Below are 21290 nucleotides of genomic sequence, written 5' to 3'. Positions count from 1 at the left end.
GGATTGACCAGCTAATTATGCTTATAGCAATAAAAAAGCATCATGTTTTGTTGGGAAGAAGGTGTTTAAGCAATCCAGTATTATAGTCTATGCCTCATTGCATGCATGCTGTACTTCTACTTCAAATTTTGACAAAAAAATTTCAATAAAAATTGGAGAAAATATATTTTGGTATAAGATTAGTCAACTCTCAAAACTTTGAAAGCTTCCTTTGCAAAAGAAAATGTTTGAGCACCAGCATGCATGCAAGGAGGCATCGACTATCATCCAACTTGCTCCAATGTTGGCATGCATCCCGCAAACATTGCTGTACCAGCTTCACCCGATCTTTCACATGAATTGACCAATAGTTACCAATAATCCTGACAAGAACAAGAACCATTTCTGAAATGGTGAAACCGACTACAGTCCCTCGCAACAATCTCTCGCTTGAAAACCTTGGATATGAGTTTGATAGCCAAATGGCAATCTGCACAAGCTCTCAAATTCTTTACGACTCTAATTAGGATCCCCGGTGCTGTATTGATGAGCATAAAAGCTATTGCAATTTTCTCGCTATGATACGAAAAAGCATTTTCCTTTTCCTCCTCTTCTATGTCTGCAAGCACATTTGCTGTGTAAGGCACATAACCTTCCAATTTCAACAACTTTGTGATCTCAGCTAGCATTGCGTATATATCCTCACTTTGAGGTTGAGATCTATCACCCATCGTAAATTCATAAACCTTATTTCCTAACTCAACAAGGCTATATCCAGGAGTTTTCCTCACCCCTTCTGTAAGCAATATTGTCCTCCTCAACTTTTGCACATCTGACCAATGACGCTCTGCTGCATAAAGATTTGAGAGGAGTACATAATCCCTGGGCTCTTGTAACCTCCCCAAGAGCCAAATGTCCGTCAATCGTGCATGCTCCCAACAATGTCCTCCAAATAACGGCATTGGGTTGCAATGGCATGTTTTGAATATATTCATATGCTTCTTTCACCTTGCCTAACATACCCAACAAATCAACCATGCAGCCGTAGTGTTCTATCCTAGGCACAAGGCCATATTCCCTTTTCATCCTCTCAAAATAATTAAACTCATCAACTGCAACGCCCCGTCCCAGAGGGTCCGGAGAGTTAACTCATGTCACCTAAAAATCATTTCCAAATAATACTTTTAAAATAAACCAGAGTCTCCATAACATATTAACCTATTCGTTCAACACAAAAATCAATGTTCTTACATAAGGGTACATCAGTGGTGTCTCATTGATATATATAAACCTTTCCACAAAGACTAGAAATATTCATTACTCTACATACCAAAGTCACATAAAATATCAACGCTACCAAAAGACTCTCCAAAAGTCATTGTACCTTAAGGCACTTAGTCTTCTATGATCCACAAAACTTGCAAGTACTTCATATTCCTGATTCTCAGCTGTTGCATCAAAATTATCTGAAACACATTATGGAGATAAGAGGTGAGTTATCAGCAACTCAGTAAGCAGAGAACATATACTAGTATGTAAACATGAGCCTTTTCAGAAAAATTCAGTATGCAAAAACAAAAACATTTTATTTTTATATGCAGATCTCAGAAAAACGTGTTATCAGAAAATTAGAGTGAGTTTTCAATCTTTTCATACTCAAAATCAACAATTCATATTTAAGGATCCATTTCACATTCAGAAACGCTTTGGCATAACATAACTGAACATCTTCATCTTATCATATCATATCATATACCATGTTTAACCCCCGTGGTAGGGTTGTGCTATCCCCAGTGGCCAAACCAGGCAGTATCATGTGGTGAACTTCCCCTTTTTCAATCTCGGAGCCCCGAGTGTGCACACAGGAAAGAACACATAAAAAGACCACTTTGTTTCCAAAGTGGGTGCACTCATATCATATCATATCATGGTGGTACCAACCATATCAAGTGAACCAGTATCATCTCAGAACCATATTCAGAACAGATAAGTATGCCAAAGTTTTATCATATCAAAACACATGCGAAACATATTCATTTCATTTCCATTCTATCAAAAACAGATCCAAATCATTTCATATCACATGCATAAAAATCTCAATGATAACATATTCGCTCTTTTGCATATTTTATAAACATGTCAAATATTGCTCATGTCTACACATTTCATGTCAAAAACATTTCTTTTCTCTTTCATACGTATCTCATGAGGGAATGCAAAACATATACTGAGGTTGTTTTTCACTTTTTCTTTTTAAAACAACATGCACATTTTTACAAACCAACCTCAGTTCATTTCTTTTTATGCAAATCTAGCATAGGAACCCCGCTTACCTGGACTTCTTAGCTTTTCAAAAATTTCCTCAACAATGCCGAACAATTATTAATCGTCACCTATAAGGTAATCACGAAAATTTCCATAAACTTCCAATCAATCTCGTATTTCGATATTCAAGCCTACAACTTCTAAAATAATCCATTTTTAATTCCTCAAACCCAAAATTCACATTATTCTTAAAATACTAACATCACTTCCTAAACTCATCAATATCCAACTTCGACTAAACATTTAATTCTAACTTATTTACGATAAAGATCTTACTATAATTTATAATGCAAAATAACATAACTATAACAAAATCATTATAAGTAGAAACTCATACTTTTGTTTAAATAATAATAAAACAAAAATATTCTTTTAAAATGATATTTTAAAATATTCTTTTTAAGTGTTACTTATCAGTCTACTTACTAACCATTCCAATAAAATATTAGCCCTTTAAAAAAATACCCATTTAACAAAATAAATCCACGCGTCTACGCCTAAATAAAACATACTTTACAACCCACGCAATATACTCATGATTTCAATTCCGAAGTACATAACATAAACTTAATTAAGCTAACACCCTAAACACTAACCCTGGAGACGTACTATAAGAGGACAGAAAAATAAAAAGAAAACAAAACAATATTATTTCCCACTATTAAGTTAACATAATTTACGTATACATCCGCATATATATATATGTACACAGAAAAGAAAGCTTAACACAGTGCGGCGGAAGCACTTACGGAGAGGTGGGGGAGCACGACGGCGTGGAGCTGGGGGCTGGCTACGGCGGACGAGGGTGGCGCTTGGTCACTAGCTGCGAGAGCAAGAGAGAGAGACGAGAGAGGGACACACGGTGAGAGAACGAGGGAGAGACCGAAAGGCAAGGACCACCACTGGAAGTGGTGTGAGCTCACCTTGGGATGAGGCAGTGTGCGGTGGACCGGGGTGATGGAAGGTCCTCACCGGCGGTTTCTGTGGAGGCACGGCACGGTGTAGCTCCTGATGGAGTGTGACTGCAGCAGCTTGGATGCTGCTCTGTTTTAGGCAACTAAAACAGAGTATTCTGGGGCTTCTAATAGAGGCTACGGGAGCGTTGGGAGGCGGCTACAAGGCTGAGGTTCCGCGTGGGCTAGGTCCGAGGGAAAGGTGGCGACTCGTTGGCTAGCTATTGCTCTGCTTTTCGGTGGTGCACTGAGATAGAGTTTACACGATGAGGATGGTGGTGCACGGCTTGAGTGTATTTCGTGTGTCTATGGAGGTGATGACCGAACGGCTTGGGAGGCTGCGGCGTGAAGAGAACAAAGGAAAAGCAATTAGGGTTGAGGAAAAACTTAATCTATATATTGGCTATAAATAGAAAACAGAACACTTAAAACAAAGGGAAGGAAAACGTGCATGAAGAAAAAGGAAAGATGGTGTTATTTGTGTGACGGAAATGAGAGACGTTATTCACGTACGTGAGTGAAGCAAAGAGCCGGGTTTTACATCCACCATTCCACAATGACTACAAGCATAAAGGGCCCCAACAAAATTTACCGCAGTTGGCACAAACCCCTCTCTTTCCAAATCCTTGTAAAGTTCTAGTGCTTCCTTACCAAACCCATTAACAGCCAACCCAACTATCACAGAAGTCCAAGAAACCACATTCCTTTCCTTCATCTCATCAAATATTTTTTGCGCATCTCTAATACTCCCACACTTTGCATAGAGGTCCAAGAGGGAATTATTAGCATGCAAGTTGGCACTCAAACCAACTTTAAACATATACAAGTGGGCCCTCCTCCCCAATGCCAAAGCTCCAAGCTCAGCACAAGCAGACATTAATAAACTTACCATAGTGAATCCATCTGGCTGAACACCCTCCAAACCGATATCCCTGAAAAGGGTCAGAGCCTCATTGGGCATTCCATCAAGAGCATACACATTAATGACAGAATTCCAAGCCACAAGATCTTTTTCAGGCGTTAACTCAAACATCCTGTGTGCACACTCGGCATGCCCACAAGAACCGCACATCCGAACCAATGAGTTCTGAACAAAAACCAATGACTCAAACCCATTTTTTATAGTAATGGAATGTATCTTTTCTCCCTCTCTAACATTAGTCAACTTAGCTACAGCCTTCAGAAGAAAAGGGTATGTGTGTGTGTCAGGTCCCATGGAGGACATATGCATCTGATAGTACAGTTCAACCGCTGGTCTTGGGTTCGCACTCTCAGCATAGCCTTTAATCATGGTATTCCGTGTGAAAATGTTGGGACCCTCGAGTTTCGAAAATATATGCTATGCTGGGCATAAGACATGGGAGATGAGAGGGCCGGACACAATGGGGAATATGAGGTGCTTGCCCATGTCTGGGTTGGATGGTGGGACGCCATGTCTGATCGAGAAGGCATGGATTTGCTTGAGTCTGAATATGGAGGAGGTACATAACTGCAAGAGATTAATGCATTTCTTGAGAAGGTGTGGCACAGGATTTTCTGGGCAAGTTGGTCTCGGCTTTGAGAAGTTGTTGCTTGGGTTGTGAGGTAAGGTTGGTTCTAAAGAGTGCAAGCGGACCAATGCAGGCAATAGGCATGCCCTGAGTGCATCAGATTATGTTTGCATGAAAAATGGTAGCTTTTCAAGTTTCAGGTGTTCTTAGTTATAGACTTCGGTAAGCCATTTTACCTACTTGAAGACAGAATTTGACAACAAGGGCTCGTTAGTTTTCAGAGATGAGATGAGATGAGTTGAGATTAAAGTTAAAAAGTTGAATAAAATATTGTTAGAATATATTTTTTAATATTATTGTTGTTTTGGGATTTGAAAAAGTTAAATTATTTATTTTATTTTGTGTGGGAATTTGTAAAAGTTATAATGATGAAGTGAGATGAGATGAGATGAGATGAGATTTTTTTAGAAAACAAACAAGGCCTTAGGGGGTTTAGACAGGATTCAAACGAGAGGGTATAAATGGGAGTGGCTGCTCCGGTTCTCACGCCGATGGAATTCGTGTGTAAAAACAATGACTTTTGATATCGAGCTGGAGCAAACTAGAACAAGTCCAATGGGCTCAGCAGATCTAATCAAAGCCCAAGAAGCCCTTAGTTTTGGAAAAAGTCCTAAGTCAGATAAACCTAGCGCAAGGAAAGACTGATAAGACAGAAGAGGAATAGAGACGCATATAGACGAGACTGCGCATGAAGTTGATTTGGGAAAGCTAGAAAAGGTAGGAATGTAACGTGTAAACGAGTCGAATTCGAGTGAGTAGGGGATGATTAGGCCTAGTTTGGTTATACAAATCAAATCATCTCATCTCATTTTATATAATCATTACAATTTTTTCAAATTTTCACACAAAATATAATAAACAAATTAATTTTTCTAAATTTCAAAATAAAAATTATATTAAAAAATTATATTATAAAAATATTTTATTTAATTTTCAACTTTTATCTCATTTCGTCTTATCTCATCTATGTAACCAAACGAGACAAGTCTTATTTGTTTAAATTTTATTTGAATGTGTTTCAAACTCGATCTTTTCTTCGAGTTACATTTTCATGTTCACTAGCAACTCTTTATTATTCAAGCTTGCGCATGCTCTACTTTATCTTGATAACATAGTTTATTTATTTGAGTAATATTACTCATCACAATATATAGGCTTTTACCACAATATTCCTATCATCTCATGATATAGCATTAAATGATTGAGAAATATTATTTGTTATGCTTAATTAATTTCTTGACCAATTATTTGATACCACATAAAACATGTTAAAAGAATAATATATAAATAGAATTTTTCTATTTATAATATTAAATCTTATTTCTTTATTTATAAATTTTGACAAATAATCTTTTAGTTTTTGTAAATATATTTATATAGTTTATATATGCATATAACAATGACATATTTATATTAATAATGATTCAAGCAACATAGAAATATTAGGAATTTAGTCCTCTCTATAACTATATATATATATACTAGCGGTGCCACATCTGCCAAATTGAAGAAAAAAATAAAATGTAACTTCGAATATAAAAATAATCTAATGTATAAGAATAAAATTATTATTTATTTATGTTCATAATTTATTATGAAATTTAAATTATATTAAAAATTCAAATTAATTAGATAGTTTTTTTTCTTAAAAATGTACAGTAAATTTTTATCATTTATTTAATGATGAAAAATTATTATTTTATAAATTAAAATTGATTTTTAGTATATGATATAATATTATTCTCTTAAAAATGTTCAGTAAAACTTTATCTTTTATTTAATGTTCAGTATTTTAATGATAGAATATTTATATTTTAATTATCTATTTTATGTTAGTTTAAATCAATATTTAAAATTTTATCGTTAGATTAAATCTGAAGATTAAAGATAAAGAGTTGTAATTTAAAACCTATAAACCAATATTTTTCTCCACTTTTCCTTTTTCCTTCTCTCTCATTCCCCTAGTACGATTGTAGTATTACGTCGTACATTGGCTTTCACACGGACAAACCAAAACAAAAAAACTAAACAAATATGTGAGAAAAAAAATAAAAATATTTTTACTGTTGATTAACAGTAATAGGATATGCGGAAAAAAAACATGGGAAGAAGGAAAAAAAAATTCTTTACTGTTCATTACTGTTAAAAAAAATAATAAAAACATTTTTACTGTTCATTACTGTTATGAACAGTAATAAGATATGCGGAAAAAAAATATGCGAAGAAGAAGGGAAAAAAAACCCTCTTTACTGTTCATTACTGTTGATGAACAATTATAAACAGTACATATATAGACGTTTTTAAGTAATAGGCGGATATTAGAATATCATATTCTTGTAAATATAAAGTTAAATACGTACCAAACAATGGGGTAGCCAGATCACAACTGCGGAGAGTAGAGATCAGCTGGGAGAAAAAATACAACTTCAACAATGAGCCATGACCAAATGACGAAAAACCCAAGCCGTAAAGTCACGTTACGTAAATTTACTACTAGTCTATAATTATTTTATAATTTTATTTAAAATGAGAGGTATTTTTGTATAATTAAAAAAAATTAAATGAAGTGGCATAATTATAATAGTTGATTTAAAATGAGTAATAAAATAATTTTAAAAGAGTTGTAAGTGTATCATAATCCATACTTAATTATATTTTTTTCATTCTCATACGGGATTATAATTTATATTAATTTTCACTCTTCTTTTTTCATTTTAAGATTTTATTAAAAAGAATGATAAAAAATATAATCTGTAATTATTATTTATATTATTATATTTTAAATGTAGAATATTTTTATAAAAATAAATTATTAAATAATATCAGTTTATGCAAATATTTTATTTTAAAATATAATACAAACTTTAACAAAAAGTAAACCTCATCTAAAAAAAATATAAACAAATTATTCTTTATTAATAAAAACTATTTTTTTTACAAAATTACTTTAACTAGCATTAGTATAAAAAAAAAACAATTATGCCAACGAGGACGGACTGGTACCTCGTGCAAGGTGGTAATGTCGGCGCAAATTAAAGTACGTAGCCTTTGAAGTTTAGGGTTTCAATTCTGCTACAGACAATCGGGGTGGGAAACTGCCGGGGAATCGGATGTGCCACTCAGCCAGAAAAAAATTTAAAAAAAAAAAGGGGAAGAAATCGACTAAAACATTAAAAAACAAATGAGAGAAATTTCGTGGAAGGCATCTTCGTCTTTGTCGTCGTATCCTATATAACTATGACCTGAGATAGACCATAGCTGCCCCTTCGAAAATGCCCGAAGCCCCCCGAAAGGAAAGAACCCAGATGGGTGGTGTTCTAGGTCGCCAGGTTCAATGAAGTTCCTCCAGTCTCCTTGCCAGAATCCCACCAGTACCATGAACGCTATGAACAAAATGTGCAGCACCGTCAACACCAAGTTCACCACCGAGCTCTCCCTCATACTGAAAGAACCAAAGAAAGGTGAAGTGAGATTGAAAACCTTGGAATGCGAACCAGAAAGTGAGGAATCTGAATATAGGAATGATTTTTGTGGACTCAGACCTGTAGCTCTCCCTCGTACAAAAAGAACCAAAGAAAGGTGAAGTGAGGTTATTTTGTTCACAGCATATCCAGTTCAAACCTGCAATGACTTGACTTCCGAGTGGCCTACTAAACAGTTACCCTTCTTCTGTGTTTCGAATCTCTTCTTAAAACCCATCCTGTTTCTTGTTTGTAATTTGATCCCAGTCCGTCTTTATTTGGAGCCTGAGAGTCCTTCTTTGCCTACCTCTCCCACCAAATTTTGCTTAGCTTCATTTCTTCTTGTTTATCTTCTTCTTCCTCTCAGACCCGGTTAGGAAGCCACAGTTCACATGGTATAGCATACACCCTCAAACCCGGTTCAAAAAAATAGCGTGTAAAACATGCTCGCGGGTCTATAAGGCGTGTCGTCCAGCTTCTAGAAGGAAGGCTTCCCTGTTAAAGCAAGTTGTCACTTCCGGCACTGCAAACCTGCTGCTAGTGGCCGCCTCTCTATCGAAGCATTATTCAGTTTCAACCCATCCAGGCTACGATGGCGATGTCAATTTCCAACCGCTTTCAGCGTCCATTGCCAATTTATTCTCAGTTGGCACCTCGCAAGAAATCTTCCAAGAGGTAATGTTTAATTGCTAAAACCCTACCATGTTGCAGAGCCTCTCGGTATAAAAGCCCACCAGTTCGGATTCATGTCTCAACATGCCCGATCCAATTGAAACTCAGAGGATTTTGCAAAGATGGAGATGAAGAATATCATAGGAGAAGAAACGGCGAAGTGGAAGGGAGAAGGAGAAGGGGAAAAGTTTCGAGGGAGATCACAAGGGGAACGGGCGAAGGGTTTTTGTGGGATGCATATCCCGAATGAAACGAACCGTTTCATTAAGCCACGTAGGATACGGTTACGCTGCGATTCCCCCGTCGGTTGCATTCAGCATTTTTGTTAGGGTTTTGCATGTCAGGCTGTCAGCACAGGCACCTTCGCTTTCAATTTGCGCTTATTGTTTACTTTCTTTAATTTTAATATAAAATAAATAAATAAATAACATTTGTAGTTTTAAAATGTTTATATTTAAAAAAAATGATTAAATTTAAAATACATATGACGACGGATCTACTATTTTTTTAAAAAAGTGGACCAAACTCGTACATCATCTATCATTCATTAATCATCGGATAAACTCCAAATAGTTCTACATTCACGTTTTCTCAAATCAAAACAAGTAAAATTTCGGAAGTGCACAATGCATGTCCACTGAAAAAGACTTCATAATTAATGATAATCATATTATATATAGCTAGAGATACGTACGTTGTTCACAGAGATGGCACATCTAGGGCAGATACGCACGGGATCATTAGGCCTGAATTTCAAACTCGGGCACTCTTTCTCCCGTCCAGGCCTTCTTTCTCATTTCTGGTGGCCGGTATTCCCATCATGTCCTAGCTAGATCTCTCTCATTTCCGGTGGATCTCCAAATTTTCTACCCTCCATCAAGTTTTGAATCTCCAGCTCCTCCCTCCCAGGTGATGGGACCGCCCATATCTGTGGTATTTTTGCCCTTTTTACTGATTTTCTCGCCCCAATTCTAAAACCCGGCAGCACCATCTCTGTCGCCTTACATAGACATCATGCACGTCTTGCCACAAGTTTTCTATTTCTCATGATTTTCACTCATGGTTTGCTTCAGCTTTTTAACTGATCAGTAATGTTAATTCCCCGTTTTGCTAGTACAAGTTACTTTTCTGACGCACTAGCTAGCTAGTTATTCATGATTTACAACCCAAACTATGCATGCGGAGTTGTTTGTGTTGTACAAGAAACGATCTGCTAAGAAAATTGACAATTTCTCATCGAAATGAATTCATTCTTAACATAAATAGTAATTTTTATTACAAATAATCAATTGTTTCTGCTCGGCTCTGCAAGCTTGCAAATACAATGGGGGTGAAGCTGATCAAAGCTCACCAAAATTAAGGCGTTGAAAGCGACATTCAAATTAACAAACAAACTCCACCTATATATTTAAAATAGCCAAGTAAAAATCAATACAATCTGAAGAACTAGTGGGGTTAATTACCAATTAAGACCCAAAGGTACTTGATTAATAACACCAACACAAAATGGAAAATAATATATATATATATATATATATAGAAATATAATCGGCAGCTGCAAACTCCAGCTGATTTATTTTTAACTCCATATATAGATTTGCTTAATCTCTCGCTTCAACCAATATCACGCGGCTGATCTCCCAAATTAATCCATGCATGCGACAAAAACATACTTTTTAGTAGTTTTCGCTAAGTATGGCATTTGCGTGCTCCTGCACCACTTTCCAGGCCGTGATAACGTGCTTTTCTTCCACTAGAGTTGCTCCAACTGCAAACCTTATCACGAACACACCGCCAACCATGGAATGAGTCATAAAAACACGGCCTGACTTGTTAATGGACTCCAATAACTTCCGGTTGACCTCATTTGTAGTTGCTTCTTTCATGTAGTTATGATCATCATGATCATGATCATGATCATCACCCTTTCCATTTGTATGACCGTTAAAGTGCCCATTTGCATGACCGTTTACGTGGCCATTTGTATGACCATTTGTAGAAGTACCATTTGCGTATGATGCGCCCTTACCCATTCCTGGGGACAAAAGCCTAAAGCAAACCACAGCAAAGCTTCTGGGGACAACAATTTCAAACCTCTTGTCCGATGTGACAAACCGTTCAAAAAGCTTGGCCATGTTAACATGACTTCTCAGAAAGTCCCTAAGCTTAGCCACGCCATAGCTTCGAAGCACGAACCATAATTTCAAAGATCGGAATCTTCGGCTTAGGGTAAGCTGCCAGTCTTTGTAGTCCACTACTTGCCTTGAATCGGTTGCCTTATTCTTCAAGTACTCAGGATTTGTTGAGAGTGATTTTATCAAGGCGCTCGGGTCCTTGACCCAAAGGCAGCAGCAATCTAAAGTGGTTAGGAACCATTTATGTGCATTGAGGCTAAAAGAGTTTGCACCCTCAACACCATCAATGACATGTCGGAACTCAGGACAAATGCAGACGCTTCCAGCATAAGCAGCGTCGACATGGACCCACAAGCCATAATCTTTGGCAACATCGCATAACGACCCTAGTGGATCAATTGCAGTTGTCGAAGTTGTCCCCACAGTAGCACACAAGAATAAAGGGATTAGGCCTGCATCAATATCTTTGCAAATGGCTGATCGTAGGGAGTCCGGGGACAACGAAAATGTCGTGCGCTTGGTGGTTTTGACGGCTCTGAAATTTCTTGGGTTGATTCCGGCTATCCGTGCCGCCTTTTGAAGTGAACAATGGGTTTGGTCAGATCCATAGACCACCAACTTTCCCATATTCTGACTCCCAATGCGGCGCAACATTTGATCCCTAGCAGCGACGAGTGTGCACAAAATGGCCTCACAAGTAGTCCCTTGCAGCACGCCCCCACCATTGCCCGAGAAAAGGAAAGACTTGGGCAGCTGAAGCATCTCTCCGAGCCAATCCATGACTATTGACTCTAGCTCAGTCGCAGCTGGTGACGAAATCCAGTTGAAGCCAACCACATTGAATCCAGTGGAAAGCACCTCGCCAAGAAACCCTGCTATGCTTCCGCTGGATGGGAAGTAAGCAAAATAGCTAGGGCTTTGCCAATGAGTTACACCAGGAAGTATATGGTCCTGCACGTCTTGGAGAATGGTTTCAATGGATTCAGGATTATATGGGGTAGATTCTGGCAAGCGTTTTCGGAGATAACCTGGTTCGACTTGGCTAAGGACAGGATATTTCTCGATATTCAAGTAATAATCAGCTAGAAAGTCTATGATCATGTGGCCTTGACGCCTGAACTCCTCAGGGTCTAGTGGATTATTTGTGTTATAGAAAGACGAGTGTTTCATGAGTTCATGGTTGAAATTGAGGGCATCCATCTTTGGTACGTGGAGGGAAAAAAGTTCTGGTTTTTGGCTTTGTAGGTCTCAAACTGAGTAATTAAGGAGAAAGTGGCAGAAAAAAAAAACGACAAAACAAGCTTAATATTGGAAGTCTTTGCTAGTTTCTGATATAGACGATGGGCATGCATGAAGAGTTTATATAAAGTTCGATAGGAAACGGTCTGTCCATTATACGTTCTTCCACGTGAAAGATATGCTTGGAAATCTTCTGGATGAGATCCCATCATGATAACGTGAAATAATCTTCCCTTCTTCTTCATCTATTTTTCGGCCCTACAAATTAAGACACCTACCGTTATCGTCAAATTAAAAACACTTGCCCTACCTCCTGGCTAGAAGATGGTATACTGCAGGTATATATATACCATATTTAACTGCACTTGCTATATATAGCTAGCCTATATAAATATATATATATATATATATCGCGCGCGTGTGTGTGTGTGTCTGTGTGTGAGCAAGAGAGAGAGAGAGAGATTATGACAAATGGAAGAATGCATAACCTGATGAGAGAACATCTACTAATTATGGGTTTCTCATGATTTGTATTTTGCAGTCTTTGTATTATAAAAAGTATAAAAAAAAAACTTCTTCATTCTTACTGAGACTCACTTGTTTTTATGCGAAACTTGTTTTTTTGCAGTATTATTCGATAATCAAAAAAATCTGAAATCATGAGTACTGATCATCACGTGCTGGTGATCAACACTAATATTCGCATTAAGCAAGAGGGTTCTGTCAATTAATTATTCGCATGCATGCAGGTGCAAGGTGGAAGAAGAAGATCAGCAAGCAACAACATGAATTCATCAAGCTAGCTGAGCTTTCGCAATTCGCACCTAAAGATCTCCCTCTCGTCTTCGAAAAGCGCCCCATTTGCTTTTTCCTATTTGGGGCTTCTGTAACTGATCTCTTTTCCGTCCATGAAAAATCTTTTATTTTTTAATTTATTTTCTTGCATGCCCTGATCGATCTTCTTTTCACGGATCTCTATCTGGATTCCTGTTGGTTCGTTGCAACTTTTACTTTCAACCCACCTTGTTATATACTAATAAACTAGTTAATTAGTTACTATGAGTTTTGTTTCGTTTAGTTGATTAGTACTAAATAAATAAATCAATGGTGTTTGGTTTGAAAGAGGTAGATCAAAATGGATGAGGTTTTGGTAGAAAAAACTGTAAAATATTTTTAGAATATTATTTTTTAATATTATTGTTATTTTAGAATTTAAAAAAGTACTTAAATTATTTATTATATTTTGTGTCAAAATTTAGAAAAATTATAATAATGAGATAAGATTAGATAAAATGAGATTATTTCTATATCCAAACGATCCCTTAGTGTGCTAACCGTATATATCAAGATCATATAATTAGGAATATGATATAATCCTAAAGAAAAGGTAATTAAAACTATAAACTTGGACAATCTAGATCAATTAATGGAAGAGATATAATCATCATAATCATTATAATGGAAGAGACAAACTTGGACAGCTTGATCCAGCTAGATCAAGATCGATCATTTAATCATTATAATTTTTTTTTAATTTTTATACAAAATATAATAAACAATTCAACTGTTAGAGATTAAATTGATTAGGTCAAACCCTTTGGAAACGAGACTAAATTGATAGGCTCAAATCCTTTGAAAACCTATCACTAAGGGAAGAGATAAAGTAGGAAAGAAATAAGACAAAGAAGTTGGTTCAAGGTATCACAATTCAAGTTGGACTCTATTACTCTAAGGAAATAACCTCTATATAAGGAGCAACTCCCCAACAAATTGGACTACCTCTCTCCAGGCTCTCTCCAATTCTCTAGAGGGACTCTCCTGAAACTAAATTCTTTTATTGTATTGAACGATATGTGAAGTCATGAGACATTATAAAATCATCACCTGATATAATAGATTTTGCCCCCAAACAACCCGCCGAACTATATAAATTTTTGTGTCTCTTTTACTTATTTTTATTTACTTATTTATTATTTATTTAATTGATGAACGCGAAAATCACTGCATCAACGTTTGATTCATCTCATTGGTTTGTTGTGCACTTTTTTACACTATCATCAACTTTTTTAAATCTCAAAATAATAATAATATTAAAAAATAATATTTTATTTAATTTTTCTCATAATTTACTATTCATACTGCACTTTAATATTATCCAACCAATAAACTCAAAACTAGCACGCGTAACATATGTCTGATCACTCGAGGCGTAACGTCACGGGTTTATTGCTTGTGTCAATGTTCTGTCCACACGTGTGGGCCATATACTGTGTTGTCTCTAAGCTAACGCCTTCTGTCTACCGCGTCGTTCTCTCTGAGTTTGTATGATAAATCCATTAAATTGACAGATATACGAATATTTTTGTAAATTTTTATATAATTATATTTTAAATAAGAGATATTTTATAAAATATTTATAAAAATAATATCATTTTATATAAATATCCTCGTATACAATTATTTTTATAACTTTTTACATAAGTTTGTTTTAACGAATATAATTTTAATAAAATAACTTATAAAAATAATTTTGTTTTATATAAATATCATCAATTTAAAATATGGTTATATAAAAAAATTATATATATCATTACTCATACCCTACTTTTAAAACATAATTATATAATTAACAAGTCGTAAAAAGAACTAATCCTACATATATCATTACTCATTGGTTGATAATTGCTTTTAATCTCTTTATTCTATCCGCTTAAAAAATAAGGTTGTGTTTTGATAATGAAATATTTTGACAATTTTTAAATTTTTTATCTATCATTAAGTGAGTTTTAAAAAATGAGAGAAAAAATAAATATTTTTAAGGAAAATACTTTAGCCACAAATTACACAAAAATAAATTCATAAATTGATGTGGCTTAATATGATACATCAGATTGTAAAATTACTTTTATTATAAAGTAGATCTAATGGATTCCATGAAACCACATCAGTTTATGAGTTTATTTCGTGTAATCTTTTGATGTTTGTAGCAATTCTTTTTTTTTTTTTTTAACGTAAGTTTTGTATTAAGCTGGTTTGTGTGAGTGAGTACTGCTATTTTATGATGTTTACATCAATCCACAATATAACATAATTTGATTTGAGAGATGAACTTTGAAATTTAAATTTTACAAATAAAATCTTATATTTGAATATTTTTGGTTTGAAATTTTTAAATTTCTTTAAAACTTTCGAAAACTTTTTGTAATCATATATGACGATGTGCGGCTTAATTATATTTGTTAGAAAATTGGTTTTTTATACTTGGATTAATATGACGATGATGATTATTAGGTGTTTTGTTGTTTGTTGTTTATGTTGTTTTGAAGGCAATTTTTTTAAATGGGTACTTTTTTTTCTCAAATTTTTCTAAGACTCCCGAAGTTTTAAATGGATATTTTTGGTAACTATTAGCTAGTTTAGATTAAGTTAGTTTATTTGTTTTTTTAAAAGAAGATGGAGTTATTTTACTAACTAGATATACTCTGTACACCGGCTTAAAAATATAATTTTTCTTTTATAATTTTGAGAAAGGTCAAGATGATGTTTAGAGAACAATGTTATTTTCATTATATATTTTTTAGAAACGCTAGTTGTATTTAAGAAAAACTTACAAAAAAAATAATATTCTATGTGTCAACTATTGATAAGCTAAAGATTATGAAATTTGAAATTCAGAATTTGAAATTTAAAAAAAAAAAACTGATAAAATGAGTTTTGTATGTAAAATTGTAAATAAAATTGTAAGTACATATAATTAAACATTAATATGACACATTTTAAATGACTATCTCACTTTTAAATATTATTAACTTAATTGAACATTTACTTAAAATATACTACATCAATAAAATAAAGGTTAATTGCAAATTCAATATTCCAGGGTTAATTGGCAATTTGCAAAATGTCACATGATTTTTCATACTCACAACAGTTATATTTAATGTTTGGTGAATCAATTGTAGTTCTTCATCTTTGGCCAATCAATGTAGTAAAATTCTAAATTAAAATATAAACATCTAATGTAGAATAAGAAAATTTAATGTTAAGGTCTACGAGGATAATATAGCTCATTCTAGTTAGAAACTACTAATTCAAACAGCAATAAATTTAACCAACCTATGACTCAAATCCAGAACCTTCAATCTCATGAAATATTGATTGAGCTGAATCATTGCATATTTTATACTTTCAATTATTTCATGATATTATTATTAGTTTTAGATAGAAAAAATGGTTAAGAGACATAAATTCGAGTTGCGAATTAAATTGATTAATAGTATAATTTATGCTGATTTAATTGAGTAATGTTTCTTCACATGTATAATACATCTTTGATATTCTATTCTTCATTTTTATTTTTTCTTGCTGGTTTCTATTTTTTTAGGCCAATAAATGCACAACATTAGCAGACCAAAAATAGAAAAGCAACGTCTTTGCCAACAAATGAAGGACCCCCTTAATCCCATTGTGCACGTTTTACCCATTCGGCATTTCTAGATGCCTACCAATAAAATATTTTGCAGTATAATTCAAGAGAGGCTCAAATAGATGAAGCACATGGGTTGCAAAATATAAAAGTAAAAGGAAGAGTGGATTGGCGGAAAAAAAGAAAGAAAGAAGGTAGCGTCTTTACTTGAAAAAAAAGTAGAGTTTTGCGCAAGGGCATTGATGGAAAATAAAAGTGTCAAACATAAAATATTGTTTATTACTATTTATATATTTATAGCTTCTTTTAAGTATAAGAGATTTTGCTTAGAGTGAGAAATTAATATTTTAATATTTAGTGAATCAATTATAGTTCTCTATTTTTTACCAACTACTGGAATAAAAATTTAAATTATTTTAAATTTATTCTATTTAATGTGAGATATTTTTTACATCAATTATATAAAATTTAGCCGACCTTCTCATTTAGCCAAACCAACAAGAATACTAAGGTGATTAGAATAATGGAAGAATTGCTGCATTCACGCACATGAACATAAAGTTGAGTGTTATTTTATGGCTACTAGCTAGCATGGCAATTATCTTTTCTTTCTTTTTTTTTTTCAATTTTCAATGGATGTCATTTTCTTTTGCTTTATTAGGTAGAACTTTGCTGTGGAGTTACATACAAGGCACCTTGTCCTGTATTATTATAAAATAAATTATTTTAAAATATAAATATCTAATATAAAAGAAGAAAGTTTAATAATAAGGTTTATAAGGATAATATAATTCATTCTAGTTAGAAACTATTAATTCAAACAACAATAAGTTTAACCAACCTATGACTCAAATTCAGAACCTTCAATCTCATGAAATATTAATTGAGCTATATCTAGAACTAATATATTTCAGTTATTTCATGACATTATTATTGATTTTAGATAGAAAAAATGGTTAAGAGACATAAATCCGTGTTGCGAATTAAATTGGTTAGTAGTATGATTTATGCTTATTTAATTGAGCAATGTTTCTTCATATGCACAATACATCTTTGATATTATATTCTTCATTTTTTTTTCTAGTTTCTATATTTTTTAGGCCAATACATGCATAATATTAGTAGACCAAAAATGGAAAAGCAATGTCTTTGCAAACAAACGAAGGACCCCCTTCAATTCCATTGTGCACGTTTTACCCATTCGGCATTTCTAGATGCCTACCAATAAAATATTCTCTACTGTAATTTAAGAGAGGCTCAAATAGATGAAGTATATGGATTACAAAATGTAAAAGTAAAAGGAAGAGGGGATTGGCAGTAAAAGTACCGGCCGTCCGACCAGTACAAGTACTATATCTATTTCGTACCGGCCATTACCAGACGTACCGGCCTCAATTTCGACCTGTACCGGCCTCAATTTCGGCCGGTACCGGCCGATATTTCAACCAGTATTTTTTTTTTCATTTTTTCAAACTATAAGCTTATTTTTAATTCCGAATTCAGACTAGACTATTTATAATTTATATATATATGTATTTATATATAATTTATTTATATATAGATTATTATTTTGAAATTTAATTTTAAAATATAATTTATTTATATATTGACTATTCCAAAAATGTTATTCCGAAACGCTATCTCAAAACGATATCGGTATCGAAATATTTTATTTCAATGTCTTAATCGATATAGTATCCGGTACGGTATTCAAATCATTAATTTTCACACTGCCCAAAGTGACACGCCAGACGAGGGTCCCTTATTTTCATGGAGAAGAAAAACAACATTTAATAAATATATAATAGAGAAAAGCTTCTACCTAATAAAGGTCACAAATGTCAAATCGAGCCCTGATGTTTTCTATTTAAATTAAAATATAACTTTTCATTGGAAAAAAAAAAAAAAAAAACAATAATCCTATGATTCCTATCATAATAAAATCTAAAAAGAGTCCAACCATGCAATCATGTCTTCCACGTTTTTTTGTTTAATTGCATGTTAAGCTAATTTGTGAATCTTTCTCATTTTCCTAATCATCTTATACTGACGTCCACTCATGTTAAATTAATGATATATTACTTATTTTGTGATCATGACTTTATCTCAAAAAATTAAATGGATAAAAAAAGTTAAATTATTTAAATTATATCTTAACATGATCACTTTATATATTGAAACTTGTCAATTGAATTCTCATCTCCCGACCACATTGTCTAGAGAAGACAAATTATCTAATCAGGGGAAGACAAATTATCTATGGTGTGTTATATTTTATGTAAATTATCATTCAAATGATTTATCTACAAAATCTCTTAGATTGTGCCACATCAACTAGTATGATTAAAGATATATAATAAGAAAAAAATATTATGATAAAATTAAAGATAACAAGTAGCGTTACTAATTTTTTCTCGTAGTATGTTCCTCATCTGATCATAACATAGTTTGCACTCCAAATCCTTCAAGACCAGTATAGAAAAAAGAGCAAAAAACAACAAATTAATAACATGAAATGGTAAATGGCTACAAAAAACTGGTCCCATGTTTCTTGGCATAAAACCAAAGAAGGTGTTATTGCTTGGGTGATTTTTGACACAATCTAGAGAATGATTATAATGAAGTAGTGCACTCTATAAGCTTCTAGTTAAAGTAAATATTGCCGTAGAACACTAAACCCATGCACGTTGTTGGAAGGAAGATGATAGAACTCTTAGAAAAGAAGAGTGTAAATAGTCTATTCTCGACAGATTTGGATACGTACATATATAGATCAAAGGAAGAGGGTTAATCTAGTGGCGTACTTGGTCGTGTGGTTGTTGCATGAGGAGTGGAAGGGGGTAGATCTAACAAATTTGAACCAATAAACTCTTTGCTTGGCACGTGGTTGTGCTTGGAGGAGGTCGGGAAACGTTTTGATAAGAGTGGGAGAGTGTTGAGAGATAGAGTTCTTATACTCATTATCTTTAATTATATCACACATTTGTTAAGAGAAAAAAATTAAAAAGATAAGAAATAAAAGCAAGTGTGGCGTAGAGATGATGAGTAGAATTTTTCTGAGAGATAAGGGTATTAGGTGTGAATCGTGTTCGAACTAGGTAATTAATTTGATTTTGTGGGTCTTTGAGGTCTCGAGTTTATTCTCCATGAAGTCCTCAACCAATATAAGGCCCTTTCTACAGCCACCCTCGGATCTTTGGAGTCGAATCTTCATACCAAATACTACCTTATGCAATGGTGAAATTGCACCAACTAGATATTTCAATTGGAACCATTTTTCTCACATCCCAAGCTAGCCATACAACGCTAGAATATTGAGAAATCCAATCAAAATTAATGCTAACAATTAGGCACAAAGACCACGCTTGTTTAGCATGTAGTTAGCTACTTATAAATGGATGAAATTTGTCTTAAATCTCATATTATTTCGATGAGTGCTTACTTAGTCTCATGGATTTGTCGTTTAAAGTTACCACTAATGCAAATTGCACTTTTTGTTTCCATTTTCCTTCAATTTTTTTTTAAACATCATTAACCATTAAGAAAAAAAATTAAAATACCTAAACGGTAATTTTGATGGGGCAAATCCACGTGGCTAAATATATTTTTCTATTTCGATAATCCCCTCCCAGTTGCTTCCTTCGTTAACTTGTAACTTGTTGATACATCTGGGAAGGCCAACATCTTCAAGAATAGCTCGGCCCAGCCCATTTGAAGAGCCCATAGTGTCCTAATTAGCTAATTATAAGAGCCATTCTTAATGGGTCAGTCATTATGCATTTATATGCAAAAGAGCAATGTTAGGTACAGTCTCTATTTGAGGACTGCAATGTAAGCTTGACAAAAAATCATTTTCATTGGGTTACATGTAAAACATATTTATTTACAGTAAATTCGCTAGCTGTATATGTTTAACTTGTATTAATGTTAACTGATCTAAACATATTATTGCATGTCCCTCTTTCCAGCTCCCTTCATCCTTCATTTATTTTATTTCAGCCCATTTTATTTTTGGCTACCTGTTGTATGTGTTTCTCTAGTACTTAGTATAAAAGAATTATGACATAAGCTAATCGAGTACTTTACTAGTACTCGTAGGGCAGGTTTGGGGGGCGAGATGAGAATTTTGTATTTTGTTTTAGTGTTTAAAATATTATGTTTTAGTATTATTATTGTATTGAGATTTGAAAAAGTTGAATTGAGATTTGAAAAATTTGAATTGTTTATTATATTTTGTATAGAGATTTGAAAAATGTGTAATGATGAGATGGGATGATATGAGAATTTTGTGTCTCATCCTCACCGAGAACTCCTCTATCACGTTGAGACCCTTACATGCTTTCATGATTTCCCATGTGCTCACACGTTCCTCCCTTTCCCTTTATCAATAATATCGAGACCTCTATTTCTAATGTGTAGTAAAAAGAGAATTCATTGTATGTTTTGAATTATTGTTTACAGAGCTGCTATTTATATACAAAGCATATGACTCTGTTTGGCCAATGCAATAATAGAAAGAATAACTAACTTTCTATACACGTGTAAAATAT

The 21290-nt window shown here is 33.8% G+C and overlaps 1 protein-coding gene and 1 pseudogene across 1 annotated transcript; both read right to left on the bottom strand.

Moving 5' to 3' along the window:
- Positions 1-283: 283 nt before the first annotated feature.
- On the bottom strand, positions 284-8506 carry LOC108986899 (annotated as a pseudogene).
- A 2048-nt stretch (positions 8507-10554) lies between these two features.
- LOC108986911 (tyrosine decarboxylase 1-like) lies at positions 10555-12275 on the bottom strand. The gene has a single exon (XM_018959714.2). The coding sequence runs from the start codon at positions 12273-12275 to the stop codon at positions 10617-10619; it is 1659 nt and encodes a 552-aa protein (XP_018815259.1). The 3' UTR covers positions 10555-10616.
- Positions 12276-21290: the final 9015 nt, after the last annotated feature.

The sequence above is a fragment of the Juglans regia genome, chromosome 4 (genome assembly GCF_001411555.2).
Source record: "Juglans regia cultivar Chandler chromosome 4, Walnut 2.0, whole genome shotgun sequence".
NCBI classification, from domain to species: Eukaryota; Viridiplantae; Streptophyta; class Magnoliopsida; order Fagales; family Juglandaceae; genus Juglans; species Juglans regia.
Note: the sequence above shows the minus strand (reverse complement) of the source record. Positions and strands in the feature narration are given on the sequence as shown.